The sequence below is a fragment of the Babylonia areolata genome, chromosome 16 (genome assembly GCF_041734735.1).
Source record: "Babylonia areolata isolate BAREFJ2019XMU chromosome 16, ASM4173473v1, whole genome shotgun sequence".
Taxonomy (NCBI): Eukaryota; Metazoa; Mollusca; class Gastropoda; order Neogastropoda; family Buccinidae; genus Babylonia; species Babylonia areolata.
The window spans coordinates 18,180,837-18,198,336 of NC_134891.1; the positions used below are offsets into that span (position 1 = coordinate 18,180,837).

Here is a 17,500-nt window from a genome sequence, read left to right on the forward strand (position 1 = left end):
GGATTGTGTTGCCAGAACAACAAATAGTGGGTCTAAAAGGGACGAACTATCCCAAACACAAGAAGGAATAATTGTATACTTACCCAAAGGAGATAAACAATGAGGATACATCAGAAATAGGTTACTCATTTGCAAATGACTTTGGTACAAGTTTGCTCAGAAGACACACGGAAAGAAATAAAATCAACAAAAAGCCGTTGGCTGACTTGAATGAAACTGATCAAGGAGAATACTCAATACTCGAAAATACACCAGTGGTTGTGGCACGAGGTCAAGACTGCAACAGGAATTACCTGGCATTTTAGACCTGCCCATACAAAGAGTCAATCCATACCATGACACACAAACATACACACAGGTGACATGGCTCAGAAAACAAAGCACATAATTATTCTGTGATATGATCGCATAGGATGTTTTCATGACAACCATCATATGAAAAAAACCCAACGACGTACAATCAACTATAAACCCAAAACTGTTATAATTGACGTAGCCATTCTTCATGTGGAGGAAGCAAAGTTGCATTTCTGCAAAAGCGCCATAACGGGACTTGTTTGTGTCTGACTGAACTATGAAACAATTGTGCATGCTGCGTTTCTCCATATTGTGTATGTATTCTATCTCCATAAGGATACATTTACATACATTTACTTTTGTCATTTCGACATTTTCAGAGAAGAAAAACAACAACAAACAAACAAAAACAAAACAAAACAACAACAAAAAACCATAAAAAACAACAATAAAAACAAACAACTGTCTTTTGTATCAACTGTTTATTTTTTCATCCGTGCTAAAAAGTTTATTTGAATGTCAGTCTCTCGAAACGTGGGAAAAAACGCTGAAAAAACGTATTCTATTTCTGTCCATGAAAGTTGCGTTTGTCTTCGCATTTGTTTTAATCACTTTGCATCTATGGATACAAAAAACAAATGGGACACTGAAACGCTTCAGAGTTTAACTCGACCTTGGATTAAGGTCACGCAAGGGCAAAGAATCAAGTTTTTGTTTTTTTAATCTTTTTTTTCCAATTTTTTTTTTCATTCCTTACTTTCAACCCATCTGCGTGGCTTTTTATGAAACTGAAAATGGATGCTTGTTCGCACTGGGATTTTCGAATCTGAGAGCTTCCCGAGTCGCCCTGACATTGTACACGGTCAGCATGCACACTCGCCAACAGGCACGGGACATGGAGGTTTTGTTTTTGTGCTCCATTTTCCGGACGTTTAAGCGCGTTGGGTTACGGTGCTGGTCAGGCATCTGCTTAGCAGATGTGGTGTAGCGTATATGGATTTGTCCGAACGCAGTGACGCCTCCTTGAGCTATTGATACCGATACTTCCGGGCGTTGTATTACTCTGATGTCAACACTTTAGTGCTCCATTTCCACAAACACACCCAGGTTTGATCTGTCGGTCCCGGTGCCAGAAGTCCACAGGGAACTGTTTGAAAGACAGTGACTTTGTTCAGAAAGAAAAGCAAGCCAAAAAGACTGGCTTTGGAGAGAGAGAGAGAGAGAGAGAGAGAGAGAGAGAGAGAGAGAGAGAGAGAGAGAGAGAATTGTGCTCATCTTATCGAAGGGAATGCGAACGTGAATTACAACACCCGGACACGGACATTGATAGTAGCATCTACTGTTTTCACCATCTTTCTTTTGCAATTTTGCGTTTGTGTGTGCCTTGTAACCAATGTTCGTCCTGCCGTGTATAACGAAATAACAGCATTATCTTTCTTCTGGAAAAAAAAAGTTATGTGTTATGTGGCTGCCTTCACCTCTACACTCCATCTCGCTCACTACGATCAGCTTCGGATCTACTCTATTTACGTATACCCAGATTCAAACTCTCGACTGTTGGCCGCCGTTCTTTCTCTGTCTCTGGACCTTGCAATTGGAATGAACTTCCTCTTTCGCTTCGTCAAGTCTCCACACTCAGCTCTTTCAAGTCTAGCCTTAAAACCCACCTCTTCCCAAAATAGCCTCCCTTCCCTGCCTCTTCCTTGTCTTCAGTTTCTCCAGTTTTAGATTTATGCGTGCGTGAGAATGACTGGTGCGCGAAAGCCCTTTGATTTGTCTATGCACAAGATTCAGCGCTATATAAATACCATTATCATTATTATTAACTGTTCGTCTTCCCATCCACAACGAGAGAACATCATTATGTTTCTTCCACTCCTCGCCCGCAGCCAGCTTTCCTCACTCAGGTTTTATCACAGGAACTGGAAATATTTGTACGGATCGACCACCTTCTGATAGTGTACAAATTCAAAGAACCATTCGAATAATTTCGTTGCTTTGTCCTCATACAATCAGGCCCTTGCACATATGATTAAACAAACTCTTTACATCTTAAAATAATTGCTTAAAATTTGGTAAGGAGAAAAGAATTGAATAACGTCCTGTCAAATATTATCTACCCCCCCCCCAACCCCTTTTTGAGGGGTGTATGTTTGGTGGTGGGCCCGGGGAATGGGGGTGGGGGGGGGGGTGGAGTACATCAATTTGAAACATCATTGTACGTTAAAAATGAGCGTCTGATTGTGTAGTAAGCGGACACAGTACACTGCCATTACCATCACCACGGCTTCAGGTTTTTGAAGAGACCTTTCACTTCCGGACAGCGTGCTGGGAAACAGAAGGGCGAGGTGGGGGATACTACTCTAAGGGGGGCAGGGGTTGGTGTATGGGCAGGGGGGGAGGGGGGCCTGGGGGTGGGGGCTGATGGCGGCGAATGGGGCTAGGAAAGTAAAAGGTCAAAAGGTGAGGGGCGCGGAGTCAGTGTCAGGTAGTAGATTCGGGCAGGAAGGGGGCAGGGGGGAGGGGGAGGGGGGCGGGTCTCTGCAATCCTGAGGTCCATATATACACGGCACCGCCACAGCACGATATGATACCGCATCAGTCGAGAACCCCTTGTTCACGGTTACAGTCATGAACAAAACGACCAGGCAGTGTTTCGTTATGGCTCCTGAGCACTCGGTACTTATTGCTAATCGACAGCGGTCATTTTCGCTGATTGTTAGTTAATTGCGTATAGGAGGAAAACGGCAAATAAGCGCGCACGTGCGTAACCTTGGGTCAAGACTGTTCCATAACGTGCAAAAACACGGTGGACACGGCGCGAATCGCTGTATGGACCGAATCCATCTTGATCCCCACCCCCCATGCCGTTTCGCTTCCTCTTGACTTCACCAAAGCACCCGTCCCAAAACGTCCCCCACCCCCCTCGCCTCCTGGAATTCTATACATTTGTGGGTTTTTTTTGTTTTTGTTTTTTTGTTTGTTTGTTGTTGTCGTTTTTTTAAAGTTGGGCTGGAGAGAGACAGGCACACAGACAGGGAGAGAGAGAGAGAGAGAGAGAGAGAGAGAGACAGAGAGAGAAAGAGAGAGAGAGAGAGAGAGAGATACATACATACATACATTCATGTATGCTGCAAGCGCAGTGTTTAATGGTCGTACTTTCATGGAACGTCTCTTTGCATATAATGTAATATTGGATGGTGCCGCGAGTCTGTGTGTGCATGTGAGAGAAAATGTGTGCGTGTCTGTTTGAGAGTGACAGAATGTCAGAGAGAGAGAGAGAGAGAGAGAGAGAGAGAGAGAGAAACGCTTTGACATTTCGTTGTCATTACCAGTAAGGGTCTATTGAGAAGGAGGGTGGGGGTGGGGGTGGGGGTGGGGGTGAAAAGGTTATTTCGTTTGACAACAAAAGTGCAGCAGAACATAATCTGCTCGTTCTAGCACTTTCAGGGTTTTACCACTGAATACCACACCCTAACACTATCATTTTTAAAGTACTTAAAAACAGAACAAAACAAAACAAAATATATCAAAATGAAATGTTGCAGTTAATCTCGACCATCCATTTTATCTTCCACGTAATTTCGGGTATTGCTATGATTAACAGCCAGGCTGACACCTACAAGTATGGAGGCGAGGTGCTGACAGCCCTGTTCCAGTCTATCTGGGAGAGAGGGGAGGTCCCCCAGGATTTCAAGGATGCTTAATTGTCCACATTTACAAACGGAAGGGAGACAAAACATCCTGCGATAACCACCGTGGAATCTTTCTCCTCTGCATCGCCGGCAAGATCTTCGCCCGCATCATACTGAACAGACTGGTCGACCATGTCTCCAACACAGTCATCCCTGAAGCACAGTGCGGCTTCCACTCAGACAGGGGAACATGTGACATGGTGTTTGCCGTACGCCAGATGCAAGAGAAGTGCCGTGAGCAGAGCAAGGAGCTCCACGTGATCTTTGTAGACCTGACTAAGGCCTTCGACACGGTGAACCGCCGTGGTCTGTGGAAGGTCCTCCTAAAGTTCGGCTGCCCAGACAGCCTAATCCAACTGATTGCATCATTCCACGATGGCATGCAGGCGAGAGTACAGGAAAATACTGACATCTCGGATCCGTTCCCTGTAGTAAATGGAGTGAAGCAGGGCTTCGTCCTGGCACCCACACTGTTCTCCATTCTCTTCTCTGCCATGCTGATTGACGCCTTCCAAGACTGTGGCCGGGGCATCTACATCCAGTTTCGCACAGATGGCAAACTTTCAACTTGCGGCGACTCCACGCCACGTCCAGGGTGTTTGAGGCACTGTTGAGAGAGTTCCTCTTCGCTGATGACTGCGCGCTTGCTGCACACACCCATGAGGACATCCAGCTCATTATGGACAGGTTCTCAACCTGCTGCAGGCGCTTTGGACTCACCACCAGCCTAAGCAAGACCGAGTCCATGTACCAACCAGCTAGCTCACAGAACGCCAGTGCCTCCCCTCCCCCATCCCCACCTACAATCAAGATCGATGACACAGAGATCAAGTCAGTCGACAAGTTTTGCTACCTGGGCAGCACCCTATGCAGCAACGGAGCCCTTGATGCAGAAGTGACGCTGCGCATCGCCAAGGCCAGCTCCGCCTTTGGCAGACTCAGCAACAGACTGTGGAACAACAAAGGTATCAGGCTCAGAACCAAAATCAAAACCTGCAGAGCTGTTGTGCTGACCACCTTGTTGTACTGCTGTGAAACATGGACGACGTGTCGCCGTCACATTCAACAACTTGTGCAGTTTCACCAGAGATGCCTACGAAAGATCCTCGGCATAAAGTGGCAAGACAGGGTCTCCAACCTCCAGGTCCTAGAGAGGAGCGGCCTGCCCAGCATCGAAAACCTGCTGATCCAGTGCCAGTTACGCTGGACAGGACACGTTGTCCGCATGACAGACAGCAGGATCCCGAAGATGCTTTTGTATGGCCAGCTGAAGGAAGGCCACCGCGAACTTGGACGACCCTGCAAGCGCTTCAAGGACACCTTGAAGACAAACCTCAAAGCCTGTGACACAGACATCGCTTCCTGGGAAACTGATGCCGTTGACCGCTCTCGCTGGAGGATGCTGTGCTCTAGTGGCATAAAGACGTTTGAAAACAAGAGAACTCTGGCCATTAAGGAGAAGCGTGAGCGAAGGAAGCAGGGCTCAACTTCTGGAGACGTTTTCCCTTGCAACACCTGTGGGAAGTGCTGCGCATCCAGAATCGGCCTCTTCTCCCAATATGAGGACACACACCGATAAGCTTGCCTGCCTACTCATCCGTCGGTCCGACGGGAGACTCCATCATGATTAGCATAGCTCTGCCTTAACGCTTGTGCCTCAGCAATAATTTTAGCCAATGACTGTACCATAAATTCCTTATCAGCCAATAAAACAGCAACGAGCCACAGATAATTTTAAAAAAATGCACATTTTGTTCTCAGTTCATCAAATGACTTACACTGGAAAAGGAAGTGCTTTTCGCGCGCGCGCGTGCGTGCGTGCGTGCGTGCGTGTGTGTGTGTGTGTGTGTGTGTGTGTGTGTGTGTGTGTGTGTGTGTGTGTGTGTGTGTGTGTGTTCAGTCCGTTCAGTGAAATCCATGTCACAACTGTCACTTTTAATCACGGCCACAGTCTCTCACTGTAACAACCAACCAATAGAAAGTAAAAGGAGCAGATTCTGATCTCAAAGCTGCAAAAGATTGCTCCCTGTTGAAAATAATGTCACAACACACACGTTTAAGGTTTAACATTTTCGAGACGAAAAAAATCATTACAAATGTACAATTAAATCACTACACACATAAATGTCCTACATTTTCTAGATTAAAAAAAATCATTACAAATGCACGATTTCATCAAAAATCATTACGAACGTACAATTACATCACAACACACACGTTTAAGGTAGAACATTTTCTAGATTAATACAACCATTACAAACGTATAATTACACCACCACACACATGTGAGGTCCTACATTTTCTAGATTTTAAAAAATCATTACAAACGTACAATTACATCAAAAATCACTACAAACGTACAACTGCATCAAAAATCACTACAAACGTACAATTGCATCAAGACACACATTTGGGGTCCTTGTCTTTTTCTTCTCATTCCGAGTCAAGTAAGAACGACGAAGACGATGACAGAGGTGGACAGAGGCGGCTGACCACAGTCTGACACGGTGACCTGCAGGGAGGTGTGAGAGGTGGTCAGCGTGTCCAGCGGTCTGTTCACCGTCACCTCGCCTTCAGCACTTATCTGGACACAGCAATGACAACGGTTTCCCCGTTCACGTCAAAGGAGGCACACAAGCGTGCAGACTGACTCATGCACACCACACAGTTTACAGTGACAGTTTCTCAAGGCGTGCAGAATGACCCATGCACACTGTTTACAGTGACAGTTTCTCAAGGCGTCAAAGCGTGCACACTGCACACTTTACTGTGACAGTTTCTCAATACTGACGTGCAGAATGACCCATGCATACTACACACTTTAATTGTGACAGTTTCTGAAGGCGTGCTGAAGGACTCATGCACACAGTTTACAGTGACAGTTTCTAAAAGCGTGCAGACTGACCCATGCACAATGCACAGTTTACAGTGACAGTTTCTAAAAGCGTGCAGACTGACCCATGCACAATGCACAGTTTACAGTGACAGTTTCTAAAAGCGTGCCGACTGACCCATGCACAATACACAGTTTAAAGTGACAGTTGCTAAAAGCGTGCCGACTGACCCATGCACAATACACAGTTTAAAGTGACAGTTTCTCAAAGCGTGCAGACTGACTCATGCAAAATACACAGTTTAAAGTGACAGTTTCTCAAAGCGTGCCGACTGACCCATGCACACAGTTTACAGTGACAGTTTCTCAAAGCGTGCAGACTGACCCATGCACAATACACATTTTACAGTGACAGTTTCTCAAAGCGTGCAGACTGACCCATGCACAATACACAGTTTACAGTGACAGTTTCTAAAAGCGTGCCGACTGACCCATGCACAATACACAGTTTAAAGTGACAGTTTCTAAAAGCGTGCCGACTGACCCATGCACAATACACAGTTTAAAGTGACAGTTTCTCAAAGCGTGCAGACTGACTCATGCAAAATACACAGTTTAAAGTGACAGTTTCTCAAAGCGTGCCGACTGACCCATGCACACAGTTTACAGTGACAGTTTCTCAAAGCGTGCAGACTGACCCATGCACAATACACATTTTACAGTGACAGTTTCTCAAAGCGTGCAGACCCATGCACACAGTTTACAGTGACATTTTCTGAAAGCGTGCAGACTGACCCATGCACAATACACAGTTTACAGTGACAGGTTATCAAAGCGTGCAGACTGACCCATGCACACAGTTTACAGTGACAGTTTCTCAAAGCGTGCAGAATGACTCATGCAAAATACACAGTTTAAAGTGACAGTTTCTCAAAGCGTGCAGACTGACCCATGCACAATACACAGTTTAAAGTGACAGTTTCTAAAAGCGTGCCGACTGACCCATGCACAATACACAGTTTAAAGTGACAGTTTCTAAAAGCGTGCCGACTGACCCATGCACAATACACAGTTTAAAGTGACAGTTTCTAAAAGCGTGCAGACTGACCCATGCACACAGTTTACAGTGACAGTTTCTCAAAGCGTGCAGAATGACTCATGCAAAATACACAGTTTAAAGTGACAGTTTCTCAAAGCGTGCAGACTGACCCATGCACACAGTTTACAGTGACAGTTTCTAAAAGCGTGCAGACTGACCCATGCACAGTTTACAGTGACAGGTTCTCAAAGCGTGCAGACTGACCCATGCACAATACACAGTTTACAGTGACAGTTTCTCAAAGCGTGCAGACTGACCCATGCACAATGCACAGTTTACAGTGACAGTTTCTAAAAGCGTGCAGACTTACCCATGCACACAGTTTACAGTGACAGTTTCTCAAAGCGTGCAGACTGACCCATGCACACAGTTTACAGTGACAGTTTCTCAAAGCGTGCCGACTGACCTATGCACACAGATTACAGTGACAGTTTCTAAAAGCGTGCCGACTGACCTATGCACACAGATTACAGTGACAGTTTCTAAAAGCGTGCAGACTGACCCATGCACACAGTTTACAGTGACAGTTTCTAAAAGCGTGCAGACTGACCCATGCACAATACACAGTTTACAGTGACAGTTTCTAAAAGCGTGCTGGTCAGGCATCTGCTTGGCAGATGTGGTGTAGCGTATATGGATTTGTCCGAACGCAGTGACGCCTCCTTGAGTTACTGAAACTGAAATTGAAACTTCTTATACATCACATAAAAAAACTAAAAAAAAAACCAAACAAAAAAAAACAACAACAAAAAAACAGGGTCCAACCTTCTCACAAACCTAGCGTCCAGACCACCAATCAAAGTCTAGTGGAGGGGGAGAAAATAATGGCGACTGTGCCGTAATTTGAACCAGTGCCCTCAGATTCCCTCGCTTCCTATGGGGACACGTTACCTCTAGGCCATCACTCCACGTATTGCATACAATATTTATTGATGGATTTTCTGTCCTTATCCCGCTTCCCCCATTCCCCATTTCACACTACACATTCTGTGGGTTTTTTTTCTCTCCAATCACTGACACTCACCCTCTCCATTTTACATTTTGTACTCTATCTTTTCCACATTCTGTTCTCTCTCTTTCTTTCTTCCTTCCTTAGCCCCCCCCACCCCCACCCCCCACCCCCTCCACCTCAACCGCCCTCTTTTCAGTTAAATGATTCTTCCCCTGCCATTGATTTTCAGAAACGACGATTTCTGAGTAATCATAATCAAAATATTGATAGCAGAAATAATGATAATGGTAATAACTATGATAATGATATCATTCATTTTCTGTCTAGTATCATCATCTCAGATGAACAGACTACAAATAAATAAGCAACATGATCCTGGACTTGAGGGTTTATGTTAGCTCTAACTTAAAAACGTAAACTGCAAAATATCCTCACCTTGAAAGTTTACGTTAGCTCTTAACTTTAAAACGAAAACTGCAAAAGATCCTCACCTTGAAAGTTTACGTTAGCTCTTAACTTTAAAACGAAAACTGCACAAGTGTAATCCTGACCTTGAGGGTTTATGTTAGCTCTAACTTTAAAATGTAAATTGCACAAGATCCTCACTTTGAAAGTTTATTTAGCTCTAACTTTAAAACGAAAACTGCACAAGTCTAATCCTGACCTTGAGGGTTTATGTTTTCCCTAACTCTAAAACGTGAACTGACCAAGATACTCACCTTGAAGGTACGATCAGGCAAAGCAGGAGCAAGGAGCTCGAACCGTAACCTGGCATTGTCTCCCTTGTCCAGGTCACGTGCTTCCACGCGGCCAATCACGGTGCCCAGCTCGCTCCTTTTGCTGACAAACCACGTGAGGAGGTCGGAGGTCACTTCAGGGGCGTGGTCATTGACATCCACGATGTGGACCTCCACGGTCTTTGTCCAGCGTCCTGGCGGCTCCGTGTCACTCTTCAGCGTGACGCTGATGGTTAACGTGGCGGGGAGCTGGAGATCGCTCGATTCGTCATTTCCGCTGAAGAGCAGATCTCCGTTTTCCGCATCGATTTCAAAGTAGTCCTGGCCGCTTCCGCCGCTGATTTGATACAATGCAGAGTCCAGGGAGGCAGACTCTTCGCGGAAGATTTCCTCTGGTAGCGGTATGACGAACCCTAACTGGAATCAGAGAGAGACACTGACACTGACACAGGTGCAGTTGTGAAGGCCACCGACCCAAACACAAAAGTGGAGGGGGGATACAATGGGGCAATTCAACATGCAAAAAGAGTACATATTTCGCTCGTCTAAACATTATAGGAAAAACAGAGAGAGAGAGAGAGAGAGAGAGAGAGAGAGAGAGAGAGAGAGAGAGAGACAGAGACAGAGAGAGAGAGACAGAGAGAGAGAGAGAGACAGAGAGGATCAGTCGCGGATGTTTTTGTTTCACAAACACATGATCGCCACGGTCCTCTCTCTCTCTCACCAAGGAAGTACGTCAACAAACAGCTAGCAACTGACTTGTACAAAGCCTTACAGATTAGAAATAATATAATATGCAGTTGAGCGTGTGTTTATTTGTTCCCCTTCATTGTTACTCTGTGTGAATAAGACTAAATGCAGATAATGACTGTCTTTCTGATTTTCAGGTTAGAATTGTGTTATTTTACATATCTAAATACACTACCTCTGTGATGTTTGTTTAAACCACCCTTTCATGGTCTGTGTTGAATAAAACATGCGTGTCTGTTTCTCTCTCTCTCTCTCACACACACATACCCGGTTTCCCCTAAATCACCATCCACCGCCTCCCACCTCATCCCCGTCTTCGGGTCATCATCAGAACCAGTCAGAACACCCCAAGCAGCAGTCAGAGAGGCTGACCACAGACCCTGGCCGAGCCCTGTCGCATCTTCACAGAGTAAACCTGTCCAGCTCCGCTCAGTGTTCGTGCAGAGCCGACACCCAAACCCCAGGAGTCGCACTGCAGGACGGCCCACCTCTCACTGGGAGGTCAAGCCCGGACTGGGAAGACACAGCTCCAGCAGAGCCTTGAGGGGCTCAATAAAGGCGCTGAGAAACGCAGCAGATAACCTTGAACTCAGGGCAGGAATGACGTGCCGAGCATGAGCTTGATGACGCTGAAGGTAGTGATATGTGCCGCGGCCGATCATCTGTTGACGCTAGCAAACCACTGAACCAACTGGATTAAAAAAAAAAAAAAAAATTATTATTGCTGTTCAATAGCATATGCGCGAATGTGATATCCATTACCTCATCTTCCCGGATATTGATGACGTAGAGTGCTGACGTCACGGCAGGAAATGGCATCTCTTTTGGCCATGTAGATGGAAGAGGTTTGTGCAACAGCCGAATAACTCTCAACCTTCGCAAACAACAATGCCAACTTTGCATGTTGTTGTTGTTGTTGTTGTTCCTTGTTTGCTCAGTCGAAAATGCGCAAAAGTGATAGCATCCATTACCTCATCTTCCCGGACGTTGATGACGTAGGGTGCTGACGTCACGACAGGTACTGACGTCCCTTCCGCACTTCCAGCCACAGTGATTGCCAAGATGGCGGCCTGGGAGCTAAGGAGGCCGTCTGTGACGCTGACGTGGAGGTGGTGGGTGGTGTGGTGTGGGTGGAGAGGAGGTCTGCTGACCAGGTAGACTTCTCCAGCTGCAGGACACATGATAGCTGTCTCTGTTTATGGCTCTGTGTGTGTGTGTGTGTGTGTGTGTGTGTGTGTGTGTGTGTGTGTGTGTGTGTGTGTGTGTGTGTGTGTGTGTGTGTGTGTGTGTGTGTGTGTGTGTGTGTGTGTGTGTGTGTGTGTGTGTGTGTGTGTGTGTGTGTATGTGTGTGTGTGTGTGTGTGTGTGTGTGTGTGTTCGTGCATGTCTGTGTGTTCGTGTTTGTGCATGAGTGTGTGTGTGTGTGTGTGTGTGTGTGTGTGTGTGTGTGTGTGTGTGTGTGTGTGTGTTCGTGCATGTGTGTGTGTGTGTGTGTGTGTGTGTGTGTGTGTTGTGTGTGTGTGTGTGTGTGTTCGTGCATGTGTGTGTGTGTGTGTGTGTGTTCGTGCATGTGTGTGTGTGTGTGTGTGTGTGTGTGTGTGTGTTGTGTGTGTGTGTGTGTGTGTTCGTGCATGTGTGTGTGTGTGTGTGTGTGTGTTCGTGCATGTGTGTGTGTGTGTGTGTGTGTGTGTGTGTGTGTGTTCGTGCATGTGTGTGTGTGTGTGTGTTCGTGCATGTGTGTGTGTGTGTGTGTGTGTGTGTTCGTGCATGTGTGTGTGTGTGTGTGTATGTGTGTATGTGTGTGCGTGTGTGTCTGTGTGTGTGCTCGTGCATGTGTGTGTGTGTGCGTGTGTGTGTGTGTATGTGTGTGTGTGTGTGTGTGTTCGTGCATGTGTGTGTGTGTGTGTGTGTGTGTTCGTGCATGTGTGTGTGTGTGTGTTAGTGTGTGTGTGTTGTGTGTGTGTGTGTGTGTGTGTGTTCGTGCATGTGTGTGTGTGTGTGTGTGTTCGTGCATGTGTGTGTGTGTGTGTGTGTGTGTGTGTGTGTGTGTTGTGTGTGTGTGTGTGTTCGTGCATGTGTGTGTGTGTGTGTGTCGTGCTGTGTGTGTGTGTGTGTGTGTGTGTGTGTGTGTGTGTGTGTGTGTGTGTGTGTGTGTGTGTGTGTGTGTGTGTGTGTGTGTGTGTTGTGAGCTAATATCGGTTCAAATGTCTACGCATCTGTATATATTTGACATGCATTGGACATTTCCCACAATAATGTGATTTGGGGGAGTGGGAGAGTGAAATAAAAGCCCTACATTTGACTTATTTATTGTGAGGGCGGGATGAAAACCAAGCCTGACGTGTACGGTTGATAATAGTTTGGTCGTTCTCTCATCTGTCTCCTCTTCTTCTTTCTATTGTGTGATTTGCATCAAGTTGCTGACGATTGTTGTCGTGATTGGCGCATGCTGGTATTACTATCATCATTATTATCACTATGAGCATTTAAGCCTAATCTTGAAAATAAGCCCTTGAAGTTTACAAATAGAACATACACGTAAATATCAAAAAGGGAAAAAGTTGAACGCAAGATACCAAACATAATAAAAAAAAATATTCACCCCCCCTCGCAACACACACAAGCACACACGCATGCATGCACATAATCATAAATAGTACACAATCAGAAATACAACCAACAAATTCTGAAACTCTCAACCTCACTCACTAATAACTTTTTAGTTCATACTGGAAACGGATGAGCTGTTGAAAACTATTCAGGAGGTGGGTCTTCAGACTGAATTTGAAAGACTGCAGTGAAGATGAGTGATAGAGAGGCTAAGGAAGTTGATTCCAAAGAATGGGGGCTTGGTATGAAAAACTGTGTTGGCCATATGTTTTGGTTCGAACAGGGTGGGGGGTGGGGGTGGGGTCCAAAGGAGGCGGTTGTCAGAAGAAGAGCGGAGTTGGCTTGAGGGTATGTAAGGATGAATGAGATCAGAAAAACACTGTGGGCCAGAAGCCTCAATGGACTTGAAACAAAGACAGACGACTTTGTAAATAATTCTTTTTTGTACTTGGAGCCAGTGTAAAGCATGAAGGAGAGGAGAGACGTGATCAAATTTAGGGGAACGAAAGACAAGACGAGCAGTATTCAAGTGTTTTCACAACCCACCGAAAACTGACATGGATTAAAGGATTCATAGAGTGTGTATAGTTTTTCTGCTGCATGCGTGGAAACAGGAAGGGCCCTGACACTGATGCCTTGACATTAATTTTTGTAGACCTCGAATATCGGTAAGGTATTTCTGTCTGTCTGTCTTCACCCCTTCATCCCCTAACCCCCTTCCACCGCCGCCCCCCCCCCCCTCCTGTCCAACTCTCGATCTCCCTCCCTCTCTCCCTCTTTCTCCCCTATTCCCTCCATCCGTCTCTCCCTCTTTCTCCCCTATTCCCTCCATCCGTCTCTCCCTCTTTCTCCCCTATTCCCTCCATCCCTCTCTCCCTCCTTCTCCCCTATTCCCTCCATCCCTCTCTCCCTCCTTCTCCCCTATTCCCTCCATCCCTCTCTCCCTCCTTCTCCCCTATTCCCTCCATCCCTCTCTCCCTCCTTCTCCCCTATTCCCTCCATCCCTCTTTCTCCCCTATTCCCTCCATCCCTCTCTCCCTCTTTCTCCCCTATTCCCTCCATCCGTCTCTCCCTCTTTCTCCCCTATTCCCTCCATCCCTCTCTCCCTCTTTCTCCCCTATTCCCTCCACCCCTCTCTCTTATTCTCTCCCCCTTCTTCTCCTTGTTACACGACCAGTATCAATTTTCTGAAGAATCTTGTCAAGGCTGGTGCATGCCATGTGGTGTGATGGCCTAGAGGTAACGCGTCCGCCTAGGAAGCGAGAGAATCTGAGCGCGCTGGTTCGAATCACGGCTCAGCCGCCGATATTTTCTCCCCCTCCACTAGACCTTGAGTGGTGGTCTGGACGCTACTCATTCGGATGAGACTATAAACCGAGGTCCCGTGTGCAGCATGCACTTAGCGCGCGTAAAAAAACCCACGGCAACAAAGGGTTGTTCCTGGCAAAATTCTGTAGAAAAATCCACTTCGATAGGAAAAACAAATAAAACTGCAGGCAGGAAAAAATACAAAATATGGGTGGCGCTGAAGAACAGCGACGCGCTCTCCCTGGGGAGAGCAGCCCGAATTTCACACAGAGAAATCTGTTGTGATAAAAAGAAATATAAATACAAATACAAATGCTGGGCATTCATAGGTTTTCCTGGAACCCACCAAACTCTGACAAAGATCTTTTACGTGCGTGGAGTGGTCCCCTGCATACGAACACGCACAAAGGAGGGCGCTGCACATCCGTTTATCCGAGGAAGTCCGCAAAAAAAGAGAAAAAAGTCACACACACACACACACACACACACACACACACACGCACACACACATATCTGACACCTGCGTCAGCGAAGACAGAGGCATGACAAGAATGCATTTTGGCTCACTTGAAGAGTTCATGTGAAACCATTCTCTCCGGCGGTCTCCTGTCAGAGTGGTGAAGCGGAACACCAAAGGGTCGCCATCCCCATCTTCTGCATACACTGTGTAGAGTAGCGTCCCTTCTTCCGTGTCTCCCGGAACTGTTCAAACCGGAAAAAAGGAACTGATTAAAAAAGGAAAGAAAGAAAAGTAAGAAAGAGTCATGTGTTTCTAACAGATGAAAGGATTGGAAATAAATGTGCGTACACACACATACACACACACACGCGCGCGCGCGCACAAACGAACACACACATGCACAAACACACACACACATACACACACACACACAAACCCTCCTGCACACACACTCACACACCCTCGCTCCCCCCTCACACTACCACCACTATCACAACACATAACCTCCCCGACCGCCCCCCCCCCTTCCCCCCCTCTCTCTCAACCGACCTGTAATGTTCGCAGGTAAATATAGCAACCTGGGTCTGACATTCATGTCATAAATCGTCACAACCACTCCAGCAGTCGCAGTCAGTCCACCTGAATCGGTCGCACAAAGTGTCAAGTTCACAATCAATGGCGAAGTTTCCCGACTCAACTCGAAGTGAACAGCGAATGACAGTTCGGCACTTTCCGTATCGACGGAAAAACTCGAAGCAAGAGGAACAGGAAGCAGATGAAAAGAAAGATGGTCGCCGTCGGGATCCCGGACCGCCGATGTCAGTCCTCCGCTCGCAATCTTGGTACCTGCCTAAACACAACGAAAAAGGAAGAGGAAGGAAGGAATAAACCAACGAACGAAGACAAAAATAAATGGAAGAATAAATGAGTTTGAGCAAGGAATTAAGAAAGAAATTCTTCTTGGTTTTACATCTCCTAAACACAGCCATCACGCAAATGGTCAGTATCAGTTACAAGCAAAACAAACAGATGTCTGAGAACAATGAAAACACATGTTATGTGGACACACAGGACCCACCATACAAATGGAGCGCACGTGATCATAACCAGCTGTCACATCTGTAGCCGTTGGATCAAAAGACAGTCAAAATGGCTAACAGAATTAGGCCTAAGGCGTGCTTTGGAAATCTAACCCTCGAACGAACAAGTTAGTACGCGTAAATCTCGCAAGTCAAGTGTCAAGCTTGCTTCAGTAGCTACTGAACACACTGCACGTATTCGCTCTCAACAGAAACATGACACCATTCTTCTATGATCTCGACCATACACTTAATTCACTCCACTTACATACAGAATGCACACAGAGAAATCATATTTCTTTTTCTACTCGTTTCGCCGCTTTTTCGAAGTGTTTTGTTGCCACAAACTCACGTGACCCTCTGGAGCAGAAACATAAAACACGGCGCTGGTGAAGTACGGTGCCTCGTTGACGTCATCTACTAGTAACGTCAGCGTGGACGGTGCTGACGTCAAGACTCCGTCGTCAGCGATGAAACGCAAGACGTAACGTTGCGTTGTTTCGAAGTCGAAGTTTTGACTTTCCCTTAATAGGAGAGTTCCATCTGAAATTGAATCATTTACAGATTATGTACGAGCAGGAAGTATTAAAGCAAGGAAAAGGAAGCTGAGAACTTGGAACGAGAGAAGGTAAGGAGGTTGGGAAAGAAAAGGAATAACGAAAGACCTGCAACCCACTGCACACACACAAAATAAAATAAACACACCCCATAAGCAAACTGTGACAAAGCAAGCGAGCAACCAACACACTCACACACACACACACACACACACACACACACTTCACTATACCTGTTTCATTAAAAAGGAAGATCTTGCCATTCCCATCCGAGGCAGACATGCGCACGACGACATCATCCCCATCCGGGTCCTCAGCGATCACACGGTAGATAACTCCGCCGCTGTTCATATCCTCAGGCACAGTGATTTCCCTTGGCAGGTTCACCAACCGCGGTCTCTGGTTCTTGTTCACGAACGCAACATGCACTTCCGTCGTCGACGACAGCTGCCCGGAATCGGTAACCATCACCTTCAAAGTGACCTCGCCTGGCGTGACGTCACCGCTGGCGTCATAGTCGGCAGCCAATGAGATGACGGCGGATGCAGGGTGGATGGAGAAGATGCGGGTGGAGGTAAGGAGGGAGAAGGTGTGAGTGTCGTGGATGTCCGGGTCCCTGACAAGATCCCGAAGTGTGGACAGAGCGACAGTACCCGCCTGAGGCAAACATCGTTTTGCACGAGGAATGACCTGACGCGGTAGGGGAGGGTTCGATTTGTAATGGGCGTGCATAAGATGAAGGAGGAAGTGGAGGAAGAGGAGGAAGAGGAGGAGGAGGTTAGGAGGAGGAGGAGGAGGGGGGAGGAGGAGGGGGAGGATGGGGAGATGAAGGAAGAGGGGGTGAGGAGGAGGAGGGGGGAGGAGGAGGGGAGAGGAGGAGGGGGAGGAGGAGGGGAGGAGGAGGAGGAGGAGGAGGGGAAGGGGGGCGAGGGAGAGGAGGAGGAGGAGGAGAGGGAGAGGAGGAGGAAGAGGAGGGGAGATGAGGAGGAGGGTAGGAGAAGGAGGAAGAGGGGGAGGAGGAGGGAGGAGGAGGGGGAGGAGGATGATAAAGAGGAGAAGGAGGAGGGGGAGGAGGAGGGGGAGAGGAGGAGGAGGAGGAGGGGGAGAGGAGGAGGAAGAGGAGG

General features: G+C 46.9%; 1 protein-coding gene across 1 annotated transcript in view; it reads right to left on the bottom strand.

The window, feature by feature from the left end:
- Positions 1-10,854: 10,854 nt before the first annotated feature.
- Positions 10,855-17,500, bottom strand: part of LOC143290993 (protocadherin-11 Y-linked-like) — a 15,978-nt gene continuing 9,332 nt past the window's right edge. The window contains exons 7-11 of the mRNA XM_076600580.1: positions 16,610-17,033; positions 16,168-16,362; positions 14,848-14,982; positions 11,335-11,531; positions 10,855-11,025 (exon numbers count right to left, since the gene is read on the bottom strand). Of these exons, the coding sequence (XP_076456695.1) occupies positions 10,855-11,025; positions 11,335-11,531; positions 14,848-14,982; positions 16,168-16,362; positions 16,610-17,033 (1,122 nt within the window). The remainder of the gene's footprint in view (positions 11,026-11,334; positions 11,532-14,847; positions 14,983-16,167; positions 16,363-16,609; positions 17,034-17,500) is intronic.